The sequence below is a fragment of the Sinocyclocheilus grahami genome, unplaced genomic scaffold (genome assembly GCF_001515645.1).
Source record: "Sinocyclocheilus grahami isolate Dianchi unplaced genomic scaffold, SAMN03320097.WGS_v1.1 scaffold510.1, whole genome shotgun sequence".
NCBI classification, from domain to species: domain Eukaryota; kingdom Metazoa; phylum Chordata; class Actinopteri; order Cypriniformes; family Cyprinidae; genus Sinocyclocheilus; species Sinocyclocheilus grahami.
This window is the reverse complement of record NW_015505689.1, coordinates 207,265-234,256: the sequence shown is the minus strand read 5'-3', so window position 1 is coordinate 234,256 and position 26,992 is coordinate 207,265. Positions and strand designations below refer to the sequence as shown.

The window sequence follows — 26,992 nt, the reverse complement described above, 5'->3', positions numbered from 1 at the left end:
AATGGAGCACAAAAGCAGTGTTAAGTCTCCGGGGTATATTTGTAGCAATAGCCAACAATACATTGTATGGGTCAGAATTATAGATTTTTCTTTTATGCCAAAAATCATTAGGGCATTAAGTAAACATATTTAGTAAATTTCCTACCATAAATATATCAAAACTTAATTTTTGATTAGTAATATGCATTGCTAAGAACTTCATTTGGACAACTTTAAAGGCGATTTTCTCAATATTTAGATTTTTTTGCACCCTCAGATTCTAGATTTTCAAATAGTTGTATCTCAGCCAAATATTGTCTTATCCTAACAAACCATACATCAGTGGAAAGCTTATTTATTCAGCTTTCATGTGATGTATAAATCTCAATTTTAAAAAAATGACCCTTATGACTATTTTTGTGCTCCAGGGTTACAAATAAGATAAATGTCATTCTGTTCCTCACACAAAACAAAAACTGTATCCAAGACGTGTGGACCACTTTAGTTTTAGAGCTTGACAAAAATGGTCAACTTTAATCATTGCATGGAAATAAGCAACATGAACATTCTGCTAAATATCTGCTTTTGCGTTCCATGTAAGAAAGATCATTCATGTTTGGAACAGCACAAAGTTGAGCAAAACACCCACAGAGTTCGGATGAACTAATTATATTCCTCCAATCTGAGCTGTTTAAACACAGCGTTCCAGTGAAGCGGTACAGTGAAGCAGGAGTACATACAGCATATGCTGATGTATTACGGTTATTAATCACAAAGACAAAAACTGGAAAAAAAGCTGTCTGTAGATTAACATTTCGGGAAAAGAGGTTAAATAGTGTGGATGCCAGGGTACAGAATGTGGAACACCTGGGCTTGGAACTTTCCTCTTGGCTTCAGTGCCAAATGTGAGCATAATTACTATGGTCACAGATGGTAGCAGATGCCTCTTTGGGCTCTGTTTACTCTTCTTTGACATCAGTAGATCTCAAACTGAGACGCAAGCACACGGCTTCTGTGAGCTCACATGTAACTGAGTGGATTTATCACCATTTTTTACTCTCTACGGCTAGAATCATGCATGAAAATAGAGGTGCATCTGTGCATTGATAATATATAATGGGTTATTGACAAATGAAGACTTTCAAAACACGTACTCGCTGTTCTTTTCCAATCAATTACAAAGAAAGCGGATGTGAAGCTTTTAAGTTCGAAAAAAGAATGCAATGCACCATAAAAGTATTCATCTGCATAGAACACAAGCATTAAATTATTTAGAATTTATCGTGTTCCATGCACAGAAGAAAGAACGTCATGCTTTAGATCAACATGAAGGTGCGTAAAGGATGACAGAGATGTCAAAAATATCCCTTTAAAGCATTTCGAGAAGCAGAGATGTTCTGCAAGAGCGAAGAAGCCTCTGTTAGGTTGTGCTGTTTAATCAGCGCTAACAGAGATGAAATTTGCAAGTGCAAATTAATTTAATCAAGGACGCCTCTAAATCCGCAGCATAAATGTATTAATTAAGGGCGCATCGGTTATGAATTCTTTATGTGACATGAAAAATCGTCAACTAAAGAAGTCTGAGACACGAGAAGAAGCTGTCTTTGTATGCAATGAAAGTCACTCTCACTGCAACTGACCGACTTCCTTCCATTCCAACATTTCAAAATAGGACTCAACAATAAGGATGAACTGATGATACAACAGTCACCGTGTTGTTACTATATCCTGTACATGTTTTTACGCCTGCATAAACGTCACCATGGTCTAGCTTGATAACATAGACAAGATTGTGTCAAAATGGCAAGAATTATTTGTGATAGTCTTGAAAGCATCAATTAGAAAGGAGTGAAAATTATGAATGAGAAATGGTGCAGGATTTACTACACTGATTACAAATAATTACAGAGAAATCACAAGTAACATTATATTAAATGTGAACATTTTTAAGGGGAAAAACTGAAGTAGTATTTTCCTGTTTTAAAAGTACTCCAATAATGTACCATTTTGAAAAATATTATTTTTTTTACAGTGTAGATGTAAAAAATAAATAAATTAATATATACTAAAACACGGTTGCAAATTTAGCTTGAATTAAGCCATTACCCACTGATGCATAGCTAGATTGGGATTTTTTTTATTTCCCATAAATAAAAAAATATATATTTTATAATAATTATTTCTTACAATAAATTGCATAGCAGGGTAGAATTTTGAGCTTGATAAATGATATTTAATCAAATATTTTGAGGGTTTTTTTCCCTTTAGAACAATGACAACGTAAATGCCAGTTGTTTAATTATTAAAAAAACATTTCTTTATAATATCACATGTACAAGTCTTGAGAAGAAAGCAATAACTTGCATAATAGTGTCGAATTGTCAAAAGTTGTTTGTATGCCTGCATAAAAATGTCAGCATAGTCTGGTTAACACAGATTTAGTCAAAATTGCAAAAATTATTTGTGACAGTCTTGGAAGCAACAATTATAAAGGAGCTAAAATAATAAACAAAGTTAAAAAATGGTGTTCACAAATAAGATACTGCAAAATAAATCGCAAGTAACATTGAATTAAATGTGGAATTCTGAAACAGAACAACTGAAATTTTGAAAAAGTACTCCAATAATGTACAAAATTGAAAAATGTTTTTTTTACAGTGTAGCTGTGTATTATTGCATATTACATACATAAAATATATATCTATATTTATTGTAATTTTTTTTGACAAAATGTGTTGCTAAACGTATCATTTAGTGTGCTTGGGAAAATCCAAACTGACTGGGCCAGCAGAAAAACAACAGATCCTTATTGTTGATCCCAGCAGTAGTGTGATCTACAGCGGAGCTGAGAAACAAGCTCACGTAAGCATGCCAGCTCTTCAGATCCATAGATCATATTGAGATTGTGACAGGATGACACGACGTCATTTGTCGGGTCTCTCCCACGGAGCTGACACTGACGCAGAGGCTGCTGGGAGTTCTCCATTAAGCCTGTCACAACCCAAATCCAACACTCATCACGTTCAGCAGACATCCATCTCCACGGCACACAGCGGAGTCATGCAAAATGAACAGAACACAAAACAAAAGACGATTCTCTTTTTCCAGGCAGTGAAATACATGACACTTTCCAAGAATAGGGACAGGGTACACTCTTAAAAATAAAGGTGCTTAAAAGGTTCTTCACAGCGATGCCATAGAAGAACCATTTTTGGTTCCACAAAGAAGCATTCAGTCAAAGGTTCTTTAAAGAACCATCTCTTTCTTACCTTTTTATAATCTGAAGAACCTTCTTTCGCCACAAAGAAACAGAAAGGTTCTTTATGGAACCATTTAGTCTAAAAGGTTATTCTATGGCATCGTGAAGCACCTTTATTTTTAAGAGTGTAGTGCTTGACAAATAGTCAATGAAAGGAGGTGTTAAAGGGTTAGTTCACCCAAAAATGAAAATTAGCCCATAAATTACTCACCCTCAAGTCATCCTAGGTGTATATGACTTTCTTCTTTCAGACGAATCCAGTCGGAGTTATATTAAAAATTGTCTTTGATCTTTCAAGAGGTTTCATGGCACTCAGCGGGTGTTGCATGCATCAGTCCAAAAGAAGTGAAATAAAAAGCGCCCATCCATAAAACAAAGTGGCTCACACGGCTCCGGGGGGGAGGGAATAAGGGCCTCCTGTAGCGATTGATGCATTTTTGTAAGAAAAATATCCATATTCACAACGTAATAATCACTTTAATGTGATTGAGACTGGTTTTCCTTTGCTAAAGTAAGGAAACTTTGCTTCCTTTGCTCCTGTTAACAAATGTTGGTTTTCAGGAGACTCAGGAGACTGCATGCGCAGCGCTGAACTCATACGTCAAACTGCATATTATACTAGCATGGTGTTTTTATTTATTTATTTGATATAAGGTTTGTAATTTTTGTAACCAAATATTTGATCCATTTAAAAATGTTTCAAATCATGATTTTACATGCAAAATTAAACTTGTGTAACAGGATGGAATCGTGAGCTTGATCAATGCTTTCAACACTACAATAGATTATTGTGAGTCCAGATAATATTTTAACACTTTTTTTTTTTTTGGCTTTAGAACCAGTGTTGGGGAAAGTTACTTTTAAACATAATGCATTACAATATTCTGTTACTCCCTTAAAGAAGTAACTAATCGTGTTACTTAGTTAGCTTTTATGGAAAGCAATGCATTATGCTACTTTTGTGTTACGTTTTATCATCTGGACTGGACTTGCTTGTTTGTTTTTAATATAAAAAAGTTATATTTTTGGCAAATGTAAAAGACAAACAAATGGGCCTCAGACAATCTGGATTGCATGAAGAATAGGACGCAGGAGAAGAAAATTCAACACTCTTTAGCAATAAAAAAGGAAACACTTTCCAATAAGGTGTCATTTGTTAACATTATTTGATGCATTAACTAACATGAACGAACAACAATACATTTATTAGACTATTTGGTTACACTTTATTTTAAGGTGTCCTTGTTACAGTGTAATTATACATTTAATGAGTAATACTAGTTAACTACATGTACTTACTATATGGCTAGGATTAGGGTTTGGTTTAGGGTTACTTGCAAGTAATTATGCATAATTAATTAGGGCTGGGTTTTGGCAAATTTCACGATTCAATTCGATTCTTATCCACAAGCTTGCAATTCGATTCGATTCAATTCAAATTATACAATTCAACTGTATAAGTCTATGCTATGTCATTCAATTAGTTAATTTAAATTAGATGTTAAAATCAGATATTACTGATTTCAGATAAGTCATGCTAAAAACATTCACAAGAGCACTAGACAAACTTTATCATCTATATAGCAATGGTTATTAATAGCAGTAATATGTATTGTTGCATGAATAATAAACAGCTGATAAAATGATCCAGCCCTATGTTAAAACAAATTTTGATGCAATAAATAGGGTACGATTTAAAAATGATCATCTCTCCAAAACAGAGAAAACATCCGTCACACTTCTTTTAAAAGGGTCATATGATGCTGCTAAAAAGAACATTATGTTGTGTATTTGGTGTAATGAAATGTGTTTATGCGGTTTAAGGTTCAAAAAACACATTATTGTCTCTATGCTATTTTTCAATGTTTCAAGTGATGCAGGTGTTTTTTTCCCTGTAGGTTTTTTAAATTAAAAAAACATTAATTTTTCATAATGTTTAGTGAAATTATTTGGTAGTCTGAGGGGGGCGCAACCAAAAAAGTTTGAGAACCACTGCATGGTCTAAAGTGAACAGACAGCGTTTAAAAAGTGCAGTGCACATGTTTACATATGTTTATTACAGTGAATTTGAATGACCTAAACTAGTGTGCTAAAGCAACAGATTTGTTTTTATATTTCTGCAATCTACTTTAGTTTGTGTGATTTGTTACTGACTTTCATATTAATGTTTACACCAGGCTTATTTGTCAGTGCTTTATGTTGTCATAATTATTACATGCTTACAAGGTTGGAAGTATAAAATAAAAATAAAAATGTAATTTATATCAATTCATGCATCACCTAATTTCATCGTAACATATATGTTTTATGAACATTTGTGTTTAATCTATCTAATATTGTGTTGGTCATACTATACAATGATTTATAGCTTGTTTTTGTTGAATAATACAGAACATAAAGAGCTTTAAAAAAAAATAATTGCATATTAAATTGCAATCGCAATATTGGCAAAAGAAATCACAATTAGATTATTTTCTAAAATCGTTCAGCCCTAATTCAGACCTGCTGTTTTTGTTTCATTCAGATATGTTTTATGTAGCAAAAAAATAAATAAACAAAACCTAAAGTCAGACCATTCTGTTTTTGTTTTAAATCATGAAATTATCTCATTCAAACAACAAACAACTGCTCGTGCAACATGTGTGTAGCATCTTTGTTTGGATCGTGATTAAAATGCAGTGGTTGCCTCTAATTTACAGATATTTTTGTTTAAGGCCAGTTTGTTTGTTATAAAGCAAACAGCCAACAAATAAATTTGCTTTAAAAAAATCAGTATCAGAATCAGCCAATTTGCTAGTAAAAAAAAAATGCTTCTGAATCGGCTATGATCGGTGCATTACTAATTAAAATACTAAATAAAAGGCCTCAAATTGGAAGTACAATCTGGGATGTTTTTTTCTATTGATTCTTCAATAGGTAGATCTTGTCTTTCATAGATTTAGAACAATGACCGAATAAATGCATGTTGTTTCATTGTTAAATAACATGCTATTTTAATATTTTTTCTTACAATATCTTGAGTAACAGGGTGGAATTGTCAAGCTTAATGAATGCTGCAGAAATCGAGAAAATGGAAATAGCCCTTCCATAATGCATTAGAAAGGATTCAAACCGTGGATGCCACATTTTTAAGCAAAGATACATTTTTGTGGGAGTAAATCATGTGGAAACAGATAGTGCTGTCAAACGATTAATCGCATCCAAAATAAAAGTTTTTGTTTACATAATATATGTGTGTGTGCTGTGTATATTTATTAAATACACACACATGCATGTATATATTTCAGAAAATTATGTTATTTATATATTAAATATATTTATTTATAACATAAATTATATTAATATAATATATTTTCAAAATATATACTGTATGTGTGTGTATTTATATATACATAATAAATATACACAATGCACACACATATATTATGCAAACAGAGACTTTTATTTTGTATGCGATTATTCGTTTGACAGCACTAGTAACAGGGTTGAATACAAAATGCTTACGATTAAATCGAGCCACTTCTAGGCTAGTTTTCACACAAAAACATGGGATTTGTGCCTCTAATGCTTTAAATAAGTCATGAGGGACCAAAGTGTTTCTGTTCGTCCCTACTGTATTTGTGGAAAGTGCCAATTGAGGACACGAGGAGATTGTGATGAGAACGCTGACAACGGGGCACTTAACATCACCGCCGCCGTAGTCTCAGTGTCTCTGCAAATAAGAGAAACACCAGCACAGCTGCTGCGGACTCGAAGACTTCATTAATCGGTCATGACGATGAAACCATGCGAAAGACTGGTTAAGCACAAGCCTCGGAATATTGTAGGCTGTTAGAGAGATGGACTTAAGATGCAGCGGTCCCACCCGGGGTGCTGAGAGCATGACTGGCCCGATTAGCCTTTATTCCCAACGGAGCGTTTTTTACAGCTACTTAAACACGTTTGATTTAACAGCCCATCGCAGGATGATATATTAACAGATCACACAAGCCAAATCTGTCACATTAACTTCACTTAATCTAAGCTCATAACCACAAGTGCCGTGATGAGGATGTTGATGACATGTTTGGAGATAAACGCTTGATGTCGAAGACGTGATTAAGTGGCAAAGTTTACTGCAATGTCAGACAGACTCCAAACGCCAGCTGTTTCAAATTAATCTACAACCGAGCGCCTCTTCGCTTGGGAATTAGACTTTAATGTTGTTTAAACTTTCTTTTGAAAACATTCCGTGTTCGATTTTTACATGTAAGAGATACTAGCTAACTAGACCCTCACAGGGTGATCAGGGCCTCGTGCAAAGCGTTATCCTGCTTATTACATGCATACTTACCAGACCAATCAATAAACAGACATGAAATGTGAAAACCGGGTTGTTTTCGTGCATCTCTGGTGTTTTTAATATGCTTTAAGACAAACCATGTGCAAATTCACATGCAGTTGTGTAGCGTTCAGTACTTCAGTTAAAGGGATAGTTCACTCAAAAGTGAAAATCTGTCATAATTTCCTCTCCCTCAAGTCGTATGACTTTCTTTCATTTGTTGAGCTCAAAAGAAGGTGTTTTGAAGAATGTTGGTAACCAAGCAGTTGGCGGCAGCCATTGACTTCCATTGTATGGGGGAAAAAAATATTATGGAAGTCAATGGCTACCAATAACCAGATTGGTTACCAACATTCTTCAAATTATCTTCTTTTGCCTTTAACAAAAGAAAGAGACTGATACAGGTTTGGAACGACTTGAGGGAAAGTAAATGATAACAGATTTTAATTTCTGGATAAACTATCGCTTTAACCGGGTGAAAGTGGAGCAGTCTGACTCTGAGCAGGTGCAACTGAGTGGAGGCGGGGACTAATTAGCATATTCATGGCTCCGCATATACTAAACGAGGTAATATTCTCTACAGAGACACATGAAACTATCACAGCTATGTACGCAATGAGTAGCCATGGACAATAGTCATTTATACCTGGTGTTTCTTAGTGCTGGGTAATAACTGGATTACGTAATCAGATTACAAAAATTAAGTACTTGTAATTAGAGTATAGTACATTTTAAAATACTCGTGATTACAGTTACTTTTTATGGATTACATGATTACATATTATTCACACAATGCCCATAAATTATTAATAATGGATTGATTCTCCCTAATTTGTCTGTTGTCTCTATACCAGTCTGGGAAACCCTGATGTAATATGTTTAATGCACTTCATGCTTCTTGCAATGGAATATATTTTCTCTCTCTTTGTTTGTCTTTTTTTTAATATCGAAATGGTACACAACAATCCAATTCAAATCTATAGGATAAACGAGTTAAGTCAAAAGTAATCTAAAAGTAGTTGGAATACATGACCTAATATGAATAATCTAACAGATTACATTACTAACTACAATTTTCGTCATGTATTTTTTAATCAGTAACGGACTAAAATTTGCAAGTAATCTACCCAGCAACTAGTGTTTCTAACTAGGTTTGAGGATGGATGGAGGGAAAGAAAGTACACCAAAACATTTGACAAATGTATATTGCATGGTGCTACGCAAATTAAATGTAATTATTAACGATTATTTTGAGTCCAAATTATATTTAACCATTTCTTTTGGCTTTAGAAAAATTACAACATAAATGCCAGTTGCATAATAGCACACATACCCATCTTTAAAAAAAGAGGAGCATCCTATGTGGGGGTCCTTGGCATAAAAAAACCCTTAAATTATAAATGTTATTAGTCATTATGCAAACACACACATATATATACCAGAGACACAACACAGCAAAATATTAGCCTAAAGGCTTCAGGTAAGCAGTTGAATAAATGCAAGCAACATCAGACCAATCACAATTCAGTATGCAAATGAATGTAAAAAAAGACCAACTGCAATTCAGTAAGCAACTACAACAATCATCACAGCAGCTGCATTCTCTAAATATGTCAACTTTAATCTTAAATGTCTCAGACAAAGTCTAAACGCAGTCGTGCTACACGTACATTAACGGGTCGTGCTGAATGAACAGCAGAAATTAGCGGAGAAGAAAAAAAGCCTTGCAAGAACTATAATAAGCTTCTCAGTAGAGTGAGATGTGCTGCAGATCTCATCAGTGTATGGAATTATAACACAATCTGCTGCTGTCTGGGAGAACATCATGTGACTACACCCATGCTCCTCTATTTCTGGCTGTAGCTAAATCATACATGTAAGCACACGGCACGACGTTACGTACGAGAGAATCCATCAAAACACAAATCTGCAGCCTTGCCTTAAACATCGAAACAGAGAAGAGCCCACATTAACCCCGCAGTTTTAGAGAAGGGTGGTGTTGTCATAGCAGCAAAGAGTAAAAATAACACTAAATAACACACTGTTTATCAGCTCGGAATTGAATAAAACTGGACTAAACAGACACTAACTGACTATAGCCAGAAATGATCAACAATTACACACACTAGTACTAATTAAGTCGAGCGATCTAATTGAGTCTAAATTTGTCTTTTCATCCGTTTGTTATTTCACAGGCTATCATTGCACGGCCCTGCCTCTAATTCATGTAAGCAATTAATGCTTGTCAAGATAATGATACATATAAGGGCAATGTTTCCGCCCTGGTAATTATTTAGCCCATGAGCTAACACAAGTCTGCTCCCATCTTTTCCTTTGAAGTGACTATTATGTTTTCAGAGAAAAACCTCCGTCCCGGCCGCAAACAAAGGGCATCTCGAGCGGAATTTATGCAGAGATGCACGGGTCACACACAGATCAATCAGAATATGGTATTATACCGTTCATGTTACACTTGTGACACTGGACCACAAAACCAGCCATAAGGGTCAATTTTATGAAATTGAGATTTATACATCATCTGAAAGCTGAATAAATGGGTTTTCCATTGATGTATGGTTTGATCAATATTTGGCTGAGATACAACTATTTGAAAATCTGGAATCTGAGGGTGCAAAAAAATCTAAATATTGAGAAAATCATCTTTAAAGTTGTCCAAATGAAGTTCTTAGCAATGCATATTACTAATCAAAAATTAAGTTTTGATATATTTACGATAGGAAATTTACAAAATATCTTCATGGAACATGATCTTTACTTAATATCCTAATGATTTTTGGCATAAAAGAAAAATGGATAATTTTGACCCATACAATGTATTGTTGGCTATTGCTACAAATATCCCCCAGCGACTTAACACTGCTTTTGTGCTCCGGGGTCACATATGAGTCATCAGAAAGCGCCTGAGCCAGAGAGCATGGCCTGCGTTTGCCTCTTCTCCAAAAATAGCCCGCATTTTAATGTGAAACAACGAAAACGCAACTGGCCTAAAGATTTGCATTGCCAAACAACACGGGTGACCTTTGGTGGAGGCTTCTTTGGCCACGTTTCAACCGCAGCGAACGCTCTTGTTTACATGCGTGTGAAATGGCAGGGAGGAGGAGATGAAGAGGAGAGGGCTGCTTAAAACACAACGCTGGAAGCGGTTACGCCTCGCAAAGACACCTGGGGCATCAGTGCCGCTCCTAATTGAGAGATCGTACATCTGTCTGAGACGCAGGCATCACGCTGGACTAATGAGACAGTAAACTGGTACGAGGCGCCAAAGAGGCGAGCATGAGAGAGAATGAGGCGTGATGCATGCTGGCTTTGAATGGAAATATCAGATACTAATGGCTGCTAATCTCCCAGATCAAGCCTGTCAACCCTCAGGATAGTGGAGGATAGTGGAGGATCCTGTCGGCTGCGAGCTCGGCCAAAATCCAATTTTGCTGGAGCTGCAGAAAACAAAGATTTTCATCTTTTCTCCCCGACTCCTCGGGATTCCAGAGCTCAAGCGTGACAAGCAACAAACCTGACAGATCTATAAAGGTAATTTGTAAGCACATCACTGCACAGTATGAAGCATCTGTCCGGACGTCCGTCCGCCTGGAAACGGCATTGTTTTGAGCATTGAATATCCGTGGTTTTCTCGGCCGTTCGTGATTAGTAAATGAAAAGTCAAAAAAGGTGCTCAGCGTTCAGAATGAGTGATGATCTTCAACCTTACGAGGTCAAAAGAAAATTTAAAAGAGCTGTTTTATTTTGTCATTAATTTTAAATGAGGTTTGCGGATAACTAAACAAAAATTTGAAATAAAATATATTTTTTAAATGAGTTGGATGTAATGGCATTGAAGAATTAGCCTAAATAATCTATTAATTGTAGTTTGGGACCAAATAGTTCTTGATCGACTTTTATTGTCAGAAATGTAGGAAAATTATTTGTTTTGTCATTCTGTAATAAAATAACGTTGTTGACAAGGTTGAAGGTCAAGATATGAATAATCCAAATGTTGTTTATGTATGATTTTAATCATTGAATAAAGTTGAAAAGGTTTCTAGGATGGGACAGGCCCAAATCACATTTAAAGAGGGAGAAATAGATATTTAATGTATTTAAAATTTGATTGAAATCTGATTGAAATACACACACACACACACACACATATACATATATATATAAGGGGGAAAGTTGACCTTATTCATGGAATATGATGCATAAACATAAAAATATATATATATATAAACATTTGCCCTAAAACGAGCAAATTGTAGCTTAAGAAATATTTTAAATTTGAGGATAACTACAACAATTTATGTTCACTGTCAGAAATTCCCATTATATTTTAGGATTTTATTCATTTAAATTACAATTCCATGTCCATGGGGTATTCTGACCTTGGCTGTCATATTCAAATGATTTTTCCGAAGCCCTGGTTCAAGCACCAAATCCAGGATAAACAGGTAAGATCATTCTCACAATTAATGGTTTAATGAACTATAATGAAACAACATCGCTTCCATTATAGATCTGACCATTTGTGTGCATGCACCACCTACAGCGCTATAAATATACGTGTGAACTCAATCTGCAAACGAGGCATGCTTTTGTTTTTCCACACAGATCGCTGAAGAAAACGCAGAGCTCCTGGCACAGGCCACTTCACCTTCATCGAGTTAAAAGGAGCGACTGGGAAATGAATTGAAAACAAACTCCATCACCCCCACTGAAATGATAAAGCTGCAATGAGTACGAGCCATAAATCTTTAATTTCACAGCCATACATATTCTCCAGCAATTACAGCTGCGCCGCGCGCCGCGTCCGACAGAGGGTGCGCTCACGCGAGATGAACTTTTTAGCGGTGCCCATCAACAGTATGTTGCTTTGCATCACAGTTTATCATCTGAGCATTTTTAAAAAGAAGATGCATCTATAAAAACGTCGATAGATGCTGTTTATAGTCGTGCATCTCCCAAAACCCCCTCTCTGTTGACAAAGAAATGCGTGATTCTGTCAGCGTACGCGGCACGCGCCGTCTTTCTCCTTGAGAGGGCAACGCTCACCTTGAACTAGATTTGCGATTAAACCCAATTCACAGGGTGGAAAGGTGCGTCCACGAACGTGCTCGTTTCTCGGTGGCACATAAAACACAGCGTGAGACAAGCGGAGCGTGTGCGGGTGCGCGTGCGAGTGCGCCAGTGCGCGTGTGTTTTGAATTCAAATGTCAGCAGCGAAATGCAGAGCAGATACCGCAGCATGCCAATGAACTTCTGCGGCTTCACGTCTAATCATCATGTGTGTGTGTGTGTGTGTGTGTGTGTGTGTGTGTGTGTGTGTGTGTGTGTGTGTGTGTGTGTGAGTCACATCAGCTGGTGCGCCTCAAGTTAGTGTGCATAACGCATTGCATTTTGACACATAATGGAATACTGTTACATGCAACATACCATGTTTACTTCGGATACCATGTCTATGCTGGCTATGTCTATATTCATCCCTACCGCCACCGGAGCGCCTGATGGAGAGAAAGGAAAAATTATTAAAAGGGAAATTGTATGCATGCATGCATGTACCCACACTTTTACGTGCAGGTGCCAAATGACACTAAATAGCATTCTGTATATGAAACCGCATGCATTATATGTGTATGAAACACCAACACCCAAAATTCACGTGGCATTGCGCATGAAATTGTTGATTTGTTACAAGCACTGGACGCACAAACGCAACTGCATGACTGACAAATGCACAGTTAGACGCGTCCTTCTATCAATAACAGCTTGAGCATCTTCTATGATGGACTCGTATGCGTGCATCAAAGGAGATTTTAAAGCATGCCATTTCGTTTGCTGTCATGATGCAACAAAAGTTGCGCTGCAAATTGAATTGATCCCCAAGTTAGCGTCCCTCTCTGGGAAAAGATGAAATAGCGGTAAATAAGCGTGCGTTCATTTTTCTCATGCATTGACAGGCACGCCTGATCAGAGACTGAGATGAATGAACAAGGTTTGCATGAGTAATTGGGCATGTTAGTGCGCGTGACAATCCAAATGCAACAATTATACGAATTTTACTCATGCATTAGCCTACCTCCGAAATCTGGCCTCAGCCGAATGTCGTATCCTTTCATGAGTCTGTCCACGGTGTCTTTGACCACCGGCATATTGCTCGGGTCTCTGATACTGCAATAATATCACGAGATGTTCTCTTACATCCTCTTACATCCCCAAAACACATCATTTTCTTTTCTGAAACGCCACAAAACGCAACCCTACCTTTGCGCGCACGCCACGGCCACGATCAGCGGACATAATAGGAAGATGTGTGGGGTTTTTCCGATACTCTCCATCGCAACAGTTTCGGATGTGATGATGAAGACAGCGCGCATCCAACTTACTGAAGCCAGTGCAGCGAAGGCAATGAGCTGCGCATGCGCACACGCCAGCTCCAGATCAAAGAGCAGCTCCTGATGATGCTGGATGAGCTGTTTCCATTGCGGGGGGGAAATGAAAGGGACGACTGAATAAACCAAGTCAAGAGAAGAAGACATCAGGTGATCTTCATGCAGCATGTTTAGTCCTGTGTGTGAATGTGGAACGTGGAAGGTGACACGATGGGGTTTAGTCATCATAGCGACCTTCAGGTAGCCGATCATAGTCATTAACATTTACTTTAAGGTCGCAAAATAAAGTTTTCGCAATGTGTTTATCGTGAGAAAACATATTCAACATATTACAGTTAAAATACCAAATGAGAGGTTTCTTCGCTGTGTAATTCCTATTGAATTTAGACAGTAGCTACTTTAAATTACAACCCTTAAAGCGAAACAGGTGGCATTAGGGGGAGGGGCTTTTTCATTCCAGAAAGCATTTGATTGGACGAAAAGTTGAACACGCCCCTGAGAGCAGGATAAGTCATCAATCATTTTAGTCCGTCTTCCCAAGAATTGTTTTAAATCTGTTACAAGATTATTTGGTCAATTTTAAGGAGATAACTAGTATTTAGATGACCTCAAAACTAATTAAATGTAACTAAAAACTACAAAATGTAGGTTATAAAGATGTGAAGATGAAAAAGTGTTTAAATTCTGTGCCATAAGAGGCACCAAATTTCCAAACGAATCACTGGTTACACTTTATTTTAAGGTGTCCTTGTTCCAGTGTAATTATACAATTAAGTACCGAGTAATATTAATTAACTACATGTACTTACTATATGGTTAGGGTTTGTCTTAGGGTTACTTGCATGTACAGTCGAACCAAAAAATGTTCAGACACCTTCAACATTTCTCACATTATATCACATTTTATTCGCTATAGTTTAGAAAATGGTAATAAAATATGACAAGAACTTAAGTTAAACAAATTCAGGTAGTACTAGTTTAAGGTGTCCTTGTTACAAGTTACATGTATTTACTATTATAATAACAATAAATGATGCATAATTACATGCAAGTAACCCTAAGACTAACCCTAACCATATACTAAGTATACTGTACATGTAGTTCATAAATATTACTCGGTACTTAAATGTATAGTAACCCAAATTCATCTTTATAATGTCAGATAACTTTGATAGAAAGGTATGTAAGGGATTATAATCAACCAAAAAATATTCAGCTGTTAAATTTAAGTGCACAATTAAATAATACCAATTTAGGTCAACCAATTACCAATTAATTTTGTTCAGACTGTGGTGTAAAAAGGTCGCATTAGCAATTAAAGGAAAAACACTTAAGCAAAACTTGGTTAGGTCTGAATAATTCTGAATAGTTTTTGATCCCAAATTTTACTGCTAGTCCACTGTATGAAGAATTTCTGGGTATAATTTGTCACAGTTCACTTTATTTTGCTATCCTCGCTTACATTTATGAACTATAGTGTCCTGCACCCACTAGTAAAAGAAGGTCAAAAATTATATCTGGTGTCTGAATAATTTTTGGTTTGACTAATTATGCATAATTTATTGTTATTATAATAGTGTCATGGTACGCTGTCGGAAGGAGTACGAGGGAAACGAGGAGTACAGTCAAAAGTCTTTAATCCAAGGAACACAGGGTAAATCCACACAAAGTGCGCTGGAGCAAACACACGTACACAACGAGTAAACCCGACAGAGACAGACTGCACAGACTGGGACTTAAATGCAGGGGATGATTGGGGAAACACAGGTGCATGGGATGACTAATCAAACTAAATAACAAAACGAGAGTGGGTGATGGTGGAGGCGAGGGAGCTAGGAACTGAGGTGGAGACGCTGGGTCTATGGGCCAAGGCGGAGTCCGGGCCTCAGAGGCTGGAGGCGGAGGTGAGGGATTCTCCAGCCATGGCTACGCTGGAGGATGGCAGACCCACGGAGCTCGCACCGTAATGATGGTGGGCTGAGGGCGAGCAGAGGGGTTTCCAGACGACAGCGGTGGAGGAGGCAGGAGCGGGTGGGAGGGCGGGCATTTGTGAGCCTCTGGGCATTCAGGGACTAACTCTGGATCGGAAGCCCCCTCTTGACTGAACACGGAAACAGGATGGAGCTCAGGAGGAGCGGACACTGGAGGGTTCTTTCTAGGAGCAGGCACTGGAGCACGCTCTGGACTGGATTCGGGGACTCTCCTCTTCGGTTTGGCACTTTCACCGCACCATACTCAGCTCACCCTCAGCCATGGTGCAGGGGGGGAGCTCCTCTCCGCGCTCACACCGTCCGCGGCTTTCTCCCTCGTGGCGGGCATTGTCGCCGGCTATCGCACCTGGTCTGACAGACACAGCTCTACATCCGGGGCGAACCTTTGCTCAGTCGCTCGGCTTTACGCTGGCTCACTGATCGCGGTGGGAAATGGCTCTCCATCAACGGTGGGCTCGGGCTGATGCTCCGCTTCGCGGGGAGATGGTGGGCTGGGCTCTGGGTCTGGAGTGGATCTGACGAGATCATCCACGGGGTAGGATGGTGATCCATTTCTCGCCAGAGTCCACTCCACGAAGGCAACGAAATCCTCTCGAGGACCATCCTCGAACGACGGCACTCTCGCGGTGTTCAAGCTCGCGTCATAGAATGAGCGCGTCGTCCGGGTAGCTGGTGGTGCTTGCTAGCAGCTGGAATAGTCTTGTATGGTCCTCGAGAGATCTGTCCCCCTGCTCCAGCAGGAGGAGGAGGAATTCGGGGCGAAGGAGGGGATCCATGGAAACAGCGGGAACAAAAGAAAGCACAGAGGAAAAATGGAAAACAAATGGAGGGGAAATACACGGAGGTTACTGTCTTTGGTCGGGTCTTCTGTCACGGTATGCTGTCGGAAGGAGTATGAGGGAAACGAGGAATACAATCAAAAGTCTTTAATCCAAGGAACACAGGGTAAATCCACACAAAGGGCGCTGGAGCAAACACAAGTACACAACGAGCAGACCCGACAGAGACAGACTGGGACTTAAATACAGGGGATGATTGGAGAAACACAGGTGCATGGGATGACTAATCAAATTAATTAACCAAATGAGGACAGGAACATGACCAAATAAGGGAACAGAAACAGGGGCAAAACATGACACAGACAGTCCATGATCCTGACAAATAGTAAGCACATGTAACATGTGTAAGGACACCTTAAAATAAAGTGTTACCTAATCACTTTTAAAGTGCTATACTGAAAGTCATTTTCCTAATTTGCTGGGTCAAAAATGGTCGGCCTTTATAATTGCTTCTCTCATTACGCTATTAAAATTATGCAGTTCTGTTTGGTACTGTTTGGTTGTAGGCCTGTGTTTGTAGGGCTGTATTTGTTGATAATTTTGGCAGTGTTCACTCAAAAGGTGCTCAGATCAATGAGGTATACAATCAGTACAAAACCTTTGCTAATTGAAAGAAAACAAGTTCATAAAAAGATTGATCCAAGATTTAAAAAAAATATATAGCATAATGAGAGAATTACAAAAAAATTTTTGACCAGGAACAGCACAAGTGTAACAAGGTGGGTAATATATACAGTATATATATATATATGTATACACACACACACGCACACACAGTATATACATATATATATAATTTGTATTATTATTTTTGTTTGTTATACCCTGTGTGAGCAAAGTCAGTAAGTTTTAGTCCAATGCAAACGCCTGGATTCGGGGACTCTCCTCTTCGGTTTGGCACTTTCACCGCACCATACTCAGCTCACCCTCAGCCATGGTGCAGGGGGGGAGCTCCTCTCCGCGCTCACACCGTCCGCGGCTTTCTCCCTCGTGGCGGGCATTGTCGCCGGCTATCGCACCTGGTCTGACAGACACAGCTCTACATCCGGGGCGAACCTTTGCTCAGTCGCTCGGCTTTACGCTGGCTCACTGATCGCGGTGGGAAATGGCTCTCCATCAACGGTGGGCTCGGGCTGATGCTCCGCTTCGCGGGGAGATGGTGGGCTGGGCTCTGGGTCTGGAGTGGATCTGACGAGATCATCCACGGGGTAGGATGGTGATCCATTTCTCGCCAGAGTCCACTCCACGAAGGCAACGAAATCCTCTCGAGGACCATCCTCGAACGACGGCACTCTCGCGGTGTTCAAGCTCGCGTCATAGAATGAGCGCGTCGTCCGGGTAGCTGGTGGTGCTTGCTAGCAGCTGGAATAGTCTTGTATGGTCCTCGAGAGATCTGTCCCCCTGCTCCAGCAGGAGGAGGAGGAATTCGGGGCGAAGGAGGGGATCCATGGAAACAGCGGGAACAAAAGAAAGCACAGAGGAAAAATGGAAAACAAATGGAGGGGAAATACACGGAGGTTACTGTCTTTGGTCGGGTCTTCTGTCACGGTATGCTGTCGGAAGGAGTATGAGGGAAACGAGGAATACAATCAAAAGTCTTTAATCCAAGGAACACAGGGTAAATCCACACAAAGGGCGCTGGAGCAAACACAAGTACACAACGAGCAGACCCGACAGAGACAGACTGGGACTTAAATACAGGGGATGATTGGAGAAACACAGGTGCATGGGATGACTAATCAAATTAATTAACCAAATGAGGACAGGAACATGACCAAATAAGGGAACAGAAACAGGGGCAAAACATGACACAGACAGTCCATGATCCTGACAAATAGTAAGCACATGTAACATGTGTAAGGACACCTTAAAATAAAGTGTTACCTAATCACTTTTAAAGTGCTATACTGAAAGTCATTTTCCTAATTTGCTGGGTCAAAAATGGTCGGCCTTTATAATTGCTTCTCTCATTACGCTATTAAAATTATGCAGTTCTGTTTGGTACTGTTTGGTTGTAGGCCTGTGTTTGTAGGGCTGTATTTGTTGATAATTTTGGCAGTGTTCACTCAAAAGGTGCTCAGATCAATGAGGTATACAATCAGTACAAAACCTTTGCTAATTGAAAGAAAACAAGTTCATAAAAAGATTGATCCAAGATTTAAAAAAAATATATAGCATAATGAGAGAATTACAAAAAAATTTTTGACCAGGAACAGCACAAGTGTAACAAGGTGGGTAATATATACAGTATATATATATATATGTATACACACACACACGCACACACAGTATATACATATATATATAATTTGTATTATTATTTTTGTTTGTTATACCCTGTGTGAGCAAAGTCAGTAAGTTTTAGTCCAATGCAAACGCTAATTAAAATATCTTAATTAGGTGAGAAATGCTAATGCATACACTCATTATTCAAGAACATAATGCAAGTATAAATTCTTAATTCCTGAGATTATTACATTAGCACCTTCATGTCTATTCTTCAGTGCCAAATTGTCTCCTCCAAATGGGTTTTAAAACCCATTTATGATGTTAAGCACAATAGTCTTATGAGTTGCATGCATTCATGCATTCCTGGGCATGTGCATGTTCTCCCAACAGAGAGAAAGCCAAGATGCACAGAGAAACATCAGAGAACATCAAACAGACCGTGAGCTGAGAATACATATTAAATATCCACCCCCCACACTGAGATTTACTCCATTCCTCTGTTACAGCGCCACCGCGTCAAGAGAGGCACCATGCGCGTCTGCAAACATGCACGCGTGAATGGTGTTCGTACAAGTTGAGTTCTATGGATGCACTTTTACTCCTCTATTTCCAAGGCGAAATCTTTGAAGCTGTCAGTATAAACCCGGCACTTTTGATCTAGTGCAGCCGTGTCTCTGTAGAGGGCAGGCCATTGAAAGCATTGGTTCAATGTTTCATCACTGCAGATTATGTCATCAACTGCTTAGTGTGCTACACACACACACACACACACACACACACACACACACACACACACACACACACTCTCTCACACACACACATCACACATTCTCACTTACACACACACTCACTTACACACTCTCACACATACTCACTTACACTCTCACACACTCATTTACACACTCTCACTTACACATTCTCACACTCACTCACATACTCCCACACACACACACACACACACACACACACACACACACACTCTCTCACACACACACACACACTCTCTCACACACACACAGTCTGGTCAGCTATCCTTGTGGGGACTCTCCATAGGCATAATGGTTTTTATATTGTACAGACCGTATATTCTATTGCCCTACACCAACCCTACCCCTAAACCTACCCCTCACAGGAGACTTTCTGCTATTTCAGATTTTCAATACACTCCATTTTGTGGACATGGGGTAATATCCTGATAAGTCACCTTCTCCTTGTAATACCTATGTTATACCTTTGTCATTATACAAATGTATGTCCTCATTTGTCACAAAAACGCGTACCCACTTTCTCACACACACACACACACACACACACACATGCAGAAGAGCAGAACTAGAGCAGAACCAGAGGAGGATTTGCAATGTACCAGGGTCAGTATAACGACGTGGCCCTCGGCTGCGAATATAAAGGCAAATGGAGTGGAAAGTCTATATAGGTGATAAAATAGGAAAGGAACAGGATCAAATACTTGTCAAATAGTGTCAGACAGCCTCGTGCTCTATCAGGGATGCAGTTTGCTAGATGACGAAAGTGAGAGACAGAGGTCCAGAGGAAAGTCGAGTACACGGTCTTGTCTTCTCAGGAGAAACTCACTCGATCTCCCTGTGGAGATAAAACACTACGAAAGACAAATACAGGATCAGAAAAACGTGCCGTACATGTCTCGCACGCGCTTTCATCGCCTGTATCCTGACGTCAATTATTGTTTGATGGAAATAATTTTTCCGTGTGAAATCTGGGTGCTAATGCGCCATTTTAAGTCGCACGTTATTGCATCTTATATATTTCAGGCGGTACATTGCAAAAGGCCTCAAATGACTGCCTTTAGCGCCCCTCAGGAAAACAAATAATGAAACTTTAGCGTTTGAGTTTGATAAGTGACTCTATTTTGAGAGGATGTGTTGATTTTCTTGATTCGGTAAATCTCACGCCTTCGGCATTGAGGGAAATTTTGGGATTAAATGTGACATTTGCTTCATGATCCCTTTGAAAAAAATCAGATGAATCAAGGATTTGGAGAAGAAAGAAAATATATAGCAGATTATTTTTTAGGAGTTGGCCCTGGTTAATCTTGGATGGGGCTCTAACCTCAACAACCGCAGCAACAGAGTCACCCAGAAGAGCATCACCTCTCCTGTTTTCACCTGCTCGAGTCCCACGGCTGTTTTAGGTTCAGAAATGATTCATGTATTTACAGCCTCGATCAAGCATCCTGTGGAAACCTGTGTGCCATCATAGTTTCCTGACAAATACATCTACGGCATTCTGTGGAGCTGGGATGAGAAGATAAGCTACAGAGCAGAAGTAAATATGAAAGACGGCACCATTTCCAATTCAGGAAAAATGAATGGCAGAGAAATCGCAATATAAAGCTTATATATTTTGTATTATGGCCTATAATCAAAATGTTATTGCTCTTTTTTAAGATCGTGAGACATGACGGAGTTCTCAGTTATGTTATAAATTTTGTCTCATGCATTTATCCTACGATATTCAGAGAAAATTTTCAAGACAAGCTAGTCTTTTTTTCTGCTGAGATGCAAAAGTTTAAAATAAAACGACCTTCACTAATTATTCATATTGGACGTCTGGACAAAATGTTTTCATGTTTATTAATGTTTGTTCATGCAGTGTAGGGATTCCCAAGCTTTTGACATTTTTTTGTTTTCATTAATTATTAGCTTTTCATGACCACGGCTTTTTCATGAACCCCATTTTGGGAAACTTGAAGTAATGTTTAATGCATTTCATAATATTGATAACAATTCATTAAAAAATGAAATGCATTTTCTTTCTCTTTTTTTCTTTTCTTCAGTATTGTAATCACATTCAAGTCTATGTGATAAACAATTTAGGTCAAAAGTAATCAAAAAGTAGTCAGACTACATTACTCAATATGTGTAATCCAGATTATGTTACTAACTGTTTTTGTCATGTAATTTGTAATCTGTAATAGATTACAATTTGTAAGTAATCTACCCAGCACTGTGTACTGTATTGTATATTTTTAGATTAATCTCACTGGTGTCTGTGATTTTTTCCCTTTATAACTAGTTACAGATCTCTGTACACTAGAACATCTAGGCATAAAAACATGTTTTTTTTCTCCCCATTCCATCTCCAGCTGAAACAGCTAACACAGCAATTATTACCTGTGTTCTGTAATTCAAGTATAATGTACATACATATGCATATCTCTTTATTTCATACAGCTGCATACAGAGTAAATAATGCACAAATCTGTACATAAATCTTCTGTTCCAGATTCATACACGTTATTATTAGTTATTGTAAAGTCTCATGTCAGATATGTATGCATGTATACAAACCCTAACCAATTCTAAAAATAAAAAAGCTCATTCTGATTCTGAGTTGCACGCCAATAAAACGGAGAGAAAGAACACAACATAATAAAACATACTAAAAACTCCCTCCTTGATGCAGAGTAGGTGATTTTTTCTGTTTTCAGAGCATAGACCTGGGCTTTTCCATGGTGTCCTTGCTGAGGTAGATGTACCAGTAGATGAGGTTGAAGATCCCAAAGGCCAGAGGGAAGAGGACTCGAGAGTATTTGTCTATGGCACTGGTGCCTGCCAGCATCATGTTGGGTGGGACGGCCGAGCCCTGAAGGAAGATGGGATAGCGATTCCTGGGCACCTCGGACACAGAGTTCGCCCGTCTTCTGCGGGTAAAGCCACTGGTATCAGACTGAGGCTGTGACACAAGCAAACCGTGAAGAACATGAATCAATTCCACCTGATATAAGACATATATAACAGAGACAGAACCAGCATTTAGGGTACTGATTAAAAAATCAGTCGTCAAAAAAATAGACAATTTGTATGTATTCATGTAAAGCAGTTTAAAGAAACAGTTCACCCAAAATGGAATATTCTGTCATCGTTTACTCACTGTCCTCTTGTTCAAAACCTTTGTTTTTTTTCTTCTGCTGAACACAAAATAAGATATTTTGAAGAATGTTGGTAACCAATCAGTTCCATACTATGGAAGTGAATGGCTACCGTCAACTGTTTGGTGACTAATATTCTTCAAAACATCACCTTTTGTGTTCAACGGCTGAAATAAATGTATTTGCTATTTGTTACGTTTTGAAACAACTTGAAAGTGAGTCAATTTTGACAGAATTTTCATTTTTAAGTGAACTATCCCTTTAAAGAGGGTGATCGTGTCCCACCAACAAGCTGTGGTCCTTCCTTTAATGTAAGTCTATGGGATTTTTTCATAGGCTTTATCATCCACCAGGTGAAAAATTAAACTGCACACTTCTCAGGAATGGTATGCAAGGGTATCAATTGAGTGTACTGAACAAAGGCTGTAACAACTTACGCCCTAAAGACAGTACAGTGCTGTGAAAATGTATTTGCCCCCATCCTGATTTCTTCTGTTTTTGTTTCATAAACACATACAGTTCTATGCATTTATTTATTTTTATTGAAGCAAAATAAAAGAGGCTATTCAAAAATTATCAGCAAATTGAAATTGATAACTTGTTTATCATTTAAAAAACTATTTTGTGTTTACTCAGGTTGCCTTTGTTTTCATTTCTGAAAGAAATCGGGATGGGGGCAAATGCTGCATAACACTTACGGATAGAAAAAAAACACATATCAGCTTTAAATAAAAAGAAACAGACAGTTATTGAAGATCATAATTACTCAAAATTTACTCTGACTTAAAGGTGCCACCCCATTTACCATTGCTCGGTGAATTTTCGCAGACAAAATCCAGACATTTCAATAGAAATCCACACAATCGTGAATGTCGTTACGGCGAAAGATTTCCACACCGATTCCGTTTGCAACAGGTTCAAGTTTGTCACACAAATTCACCGTGTTGACCAAAAGAAAGCTGCTTGGTTTGACTTATGAGTGAGCTGTGATTTATACATCTCTACACATCATAATGCACAATGAATGGCGCTTTATTCGCCAAAATTTGGTTCATTCTGCATGTGGAAGTCCTTGGCTCTAACGAATTCTAGATTGAATGGATTCCTATTCAAATGACTGGATTTCACCAGCCGAACAGTGGCGAAACATCTGCCAAGTCATCTTAAAATAGCCAAATATCAATTGATTGATTGGACTCGCCAATATATAGCAACATTTCTAGCACTTTATAAAAATAAGAGGTTAGACTACACCCCAGTCGTTTTATATTTCCTTCCCATCCAGTCTGTAAGCAGGAGAGAACTGGAGCAAGTGGATCCGCAGCACAGGTGAGAGATTCCAAGAGTCATGGCTCGCAGTTTTAATACAGGTGGCTATTTTTAAAACACCAACCATGAGCTCCCCGCGTGTGAGAGCGGTCCCGGGAGACGCCTCACGTCTGTAGAATTATCATATTTAACTCAGCACAACAGATTAGAGCTACAATCCACACGTGGCTGCATGAGAGCGGGTGAATGACTCCTCACTGAACACCTGAACAATTCAGTTTTTAACACATGCATTAAAGGTTGAGCCATGTGTTATGTATTTAGTTACGCGGGCTAAATACAGTGGTGGCCAAATGATTAGAACACTAGTACTTCCAGCAGCTAAAAATGGTTTTAAGTCAGTTATTTCTATCGTTTGCTGTAGTGTGCCAGAAGGAGATATCAGTTTACATTTCCAAACATACATTTAGACATTAATTGTAATAATGCAGTGAGATGTTTGTGTGCTCCACACAGAGATCTGATCTGATCATCATCAGTCTGTCTGAGATTACATGAAGAAACAGAACAAACTGAGACAGACTCAATCCAGAAGAACTGTCTCCAAAGTTTTAGGCACTTGTGAAAAAATGCTGTAAAATGAGGATGCTGTCAAAAATAATGTCATACATGTATTTTCTTTATCAATTAACTTCTATTAACTAAATGAAATCAACATTTGGTGTGAGCATCCGTTGTGTTTAAAGCAGCTTTTGCCCTCGGCGCACTTGAGCAGAGTTTGCAGGTAGGTTTCTTGAAGCGTCAGTTCTTCTGGATTGAGTCTGTCTCAGTTTGTTCTGTTTCTTCATGTCACTCCAGACAGACTGATGATGATCAGATCAGATCTCTGTGTGGAGCACACAAATCTCACTGCATTATTACAATTAATGTCTAAATGAATGTTTGGAAATGTAAACTGATCTCTCCTTCTGGCACACTACAGCAAAAAAAAGAAATAACTGACTTAAAACCATTTTTCAGCTGGTGGAAATACTAGTGCTCTAATCATTTTGGCCACCACTGTATGTCTTTAGAGGTATTTAATTATGTATATATGCAGATGCATCGACACTCATTTAGCATCACAATAACTGTGACACAGTGCGCTGCTTTGTGAAGAGCAGAGCTCGTGTTGTGCATATCATTTAACCAGGAGCTCCCTCAGCTGTGCTTTCTGACCAGAGTGTGGTGTTAGTTAAGCGAGGCTTGCAGGAGATTGTTACCGTCTCCGGCTCGTCGTCGCTGCCCTGGGCTATGGACTCCAGAACGGAGGCCCTGGAGAGCCGGCGTTTTTCCCTGTTGGCCTCGAGCGTGGCAAAGTAGTTGACCGCCGCAAACTCGACAAGGGCTGAAGCCACGAAGGCAAAGCAGACGGCGATGAACCAGTCCATGGCAGTGGCGTAGGAGACTTTGGGCAGCGAGGAGCGGGCGCTGATGCTCAGAGTGGTCATGGTGAGCACAGTGGTGATTCCTGAAGGTCACAGGAGATTATGTGAAGACGCAAGTGCAGATTTACATAGGAAATTAACCCAGAAATACTGAGAACATGACAGAAAACCTTAAACAGTGAATAGTTAACGGGACAGTTCACCCACAAATGTTGTTCCAAATCTGTATGAATGTTGGTAACCAAACAACTGCTGGTCCCCTTTGACCTCCATTGTTTTTCTATACTATAGAAGTCAATTGACCTATCGGTAAGCCCCGCCCTCCTTAGTTACTATTGCTACCTCGGACAAACAAATGGAGCTGCTCACTCTTACAATAACAGCTGTCAGTGTGAAAACCTTGTCACAAGATGTTCTTGAACAATGTTGGACACAGAAGGGCCACCATTCAAGTGGGAATTAAATATGCCATGGAGGGATGTATAAAAGATTTTAAAATAAATATGGTGGCGAACTCGATTCATCTGGAAGCGAGGGTTTGCAGATCAAGCGGGAGAAGCCTCATGTTACGGTCGACACGATCGCGGATGACAACATGCAGGATCAACACTGTTCATGTATCACACGATTAAATGAATGTGCATTTAACCAGTTTAATATGAAGAGATGTGTTTCTGACCTACACTACACAGCGTTTTTCCATTTCTGTTGCATAAACACCATCAAAACGATGCAAGCTTCAGATCTTCCAATGTTTCTCTATGGCACTGAAACTGATACTCAACTGCCATTGGCTCATCTGCGTTCGAGGGGAGGGGCTTACCGATAGGTCAACTGTTCGGTTACCAACATTCTTCAAAATATCTTCTTCTGTGTTCAACAACAGAAAGAAGCTCATACAGGTCTGGAAAAACTTGAGGGCGAGTAAATGACGATGGATTCTCATTTTTGGGTGAACTGTCCCTTTAAGACCACTAGTATACTATATTTTTAAATAGAATGTGAAACAGTATGAATTATGTTGTTAGCTACATTTTGGTTACATGAACTCATTATACGTTCCAGCAAATGGCGTTCAGTTATCATCATGGGTATTTTTGCACGTTTATTATAGTTTTGTGTAGAAATGTCTATTGGCAGGTTGATCTAATAATCAAGGAAAATAATAAAGTATATAAATAATTGAAAAACTTTAGGTGAAAAACTGTAAAATTGGAAATGCTGTTTTATCAGAAAATAAGTTGTGGATGAAGTACTAAAATGCAAAAGGAATTTTATTTTAAAAAATTAATATATATATATATATATATATATATATATATATATATATATATATATATATATATATACTTTTTTCCAAACGCGTG

General features: G+C 38.6%; 2 protein-coding genes across 4 annotated transcripts in view; both read right to left on the bottom strand.

The window, feature by feature from the left end:
- gabrb2a (gamma-aminobutyric acid type A receptor subunit beta2a) overlaps positions 1–14,115 on the bottom strand; it is a 54,764-nt gene extending 40,649 nt beyond the window's left edge. Inside the window, exons 1-3 of one of the 2 annotated variants that reach the window (XM_016237294.1) lie at positions 13,833–14,115; positions 13,648–13,739; positions 13,005–13,072 (exon numbers count right to left, since the gene is read on the bottom strand). In XM_016237294.1, coding sequence (XP_016092780.1) covers positions 13,005–13,072; positions 13,648–13,739; positions 13,833–14,107 — 435 coding nt within the window. In that variant the 5' untranslated portion in view covers positions 14,108–14,115. The remainder of the gene's footprint in view (positions 1–13,004; positions 13,073–13,647; positions 13,740–13,832) is intronic. The other variant, XM_016237293.1, reaches the window with a different exon arrangement.
- A 6,329-nt stretch (positions 14,116–20,444) lies between these two features.
- Positions 20,445–26,992, bottom strand: part of gabra6a (gamma-aminobutyric acid type A receptor subunit alpha6a) — a 12,825-nt gene continuing 6,277 nt past the window's right edge. Inside the window, exons 8-10 of one of the 2 annotated variants that reach the window (XM_016237291.1) lie at positions 25,461–25,708; positions 22,498–22,733; positions 20,445–20,621 (exon numbers count right to left, since the gene is read on the bottom strand). In XM_016237291.1, the coding sequence (XP_016092777.1) occupies positions 20,609–20,621; positions 22,498–22,733; positions 25,461–25,708 (497 nt within the window). In that variant the 3' untranslated portion in view covers positions 20,445–20,608. Of the gene's footprint in view, positions 20,622–22,344; positions 22,734–25,460; positions 25,709–26,992 lie in introns of those variants that run through there. The other variant, XM_016237292.1, reaches the window with a different exon arrangement.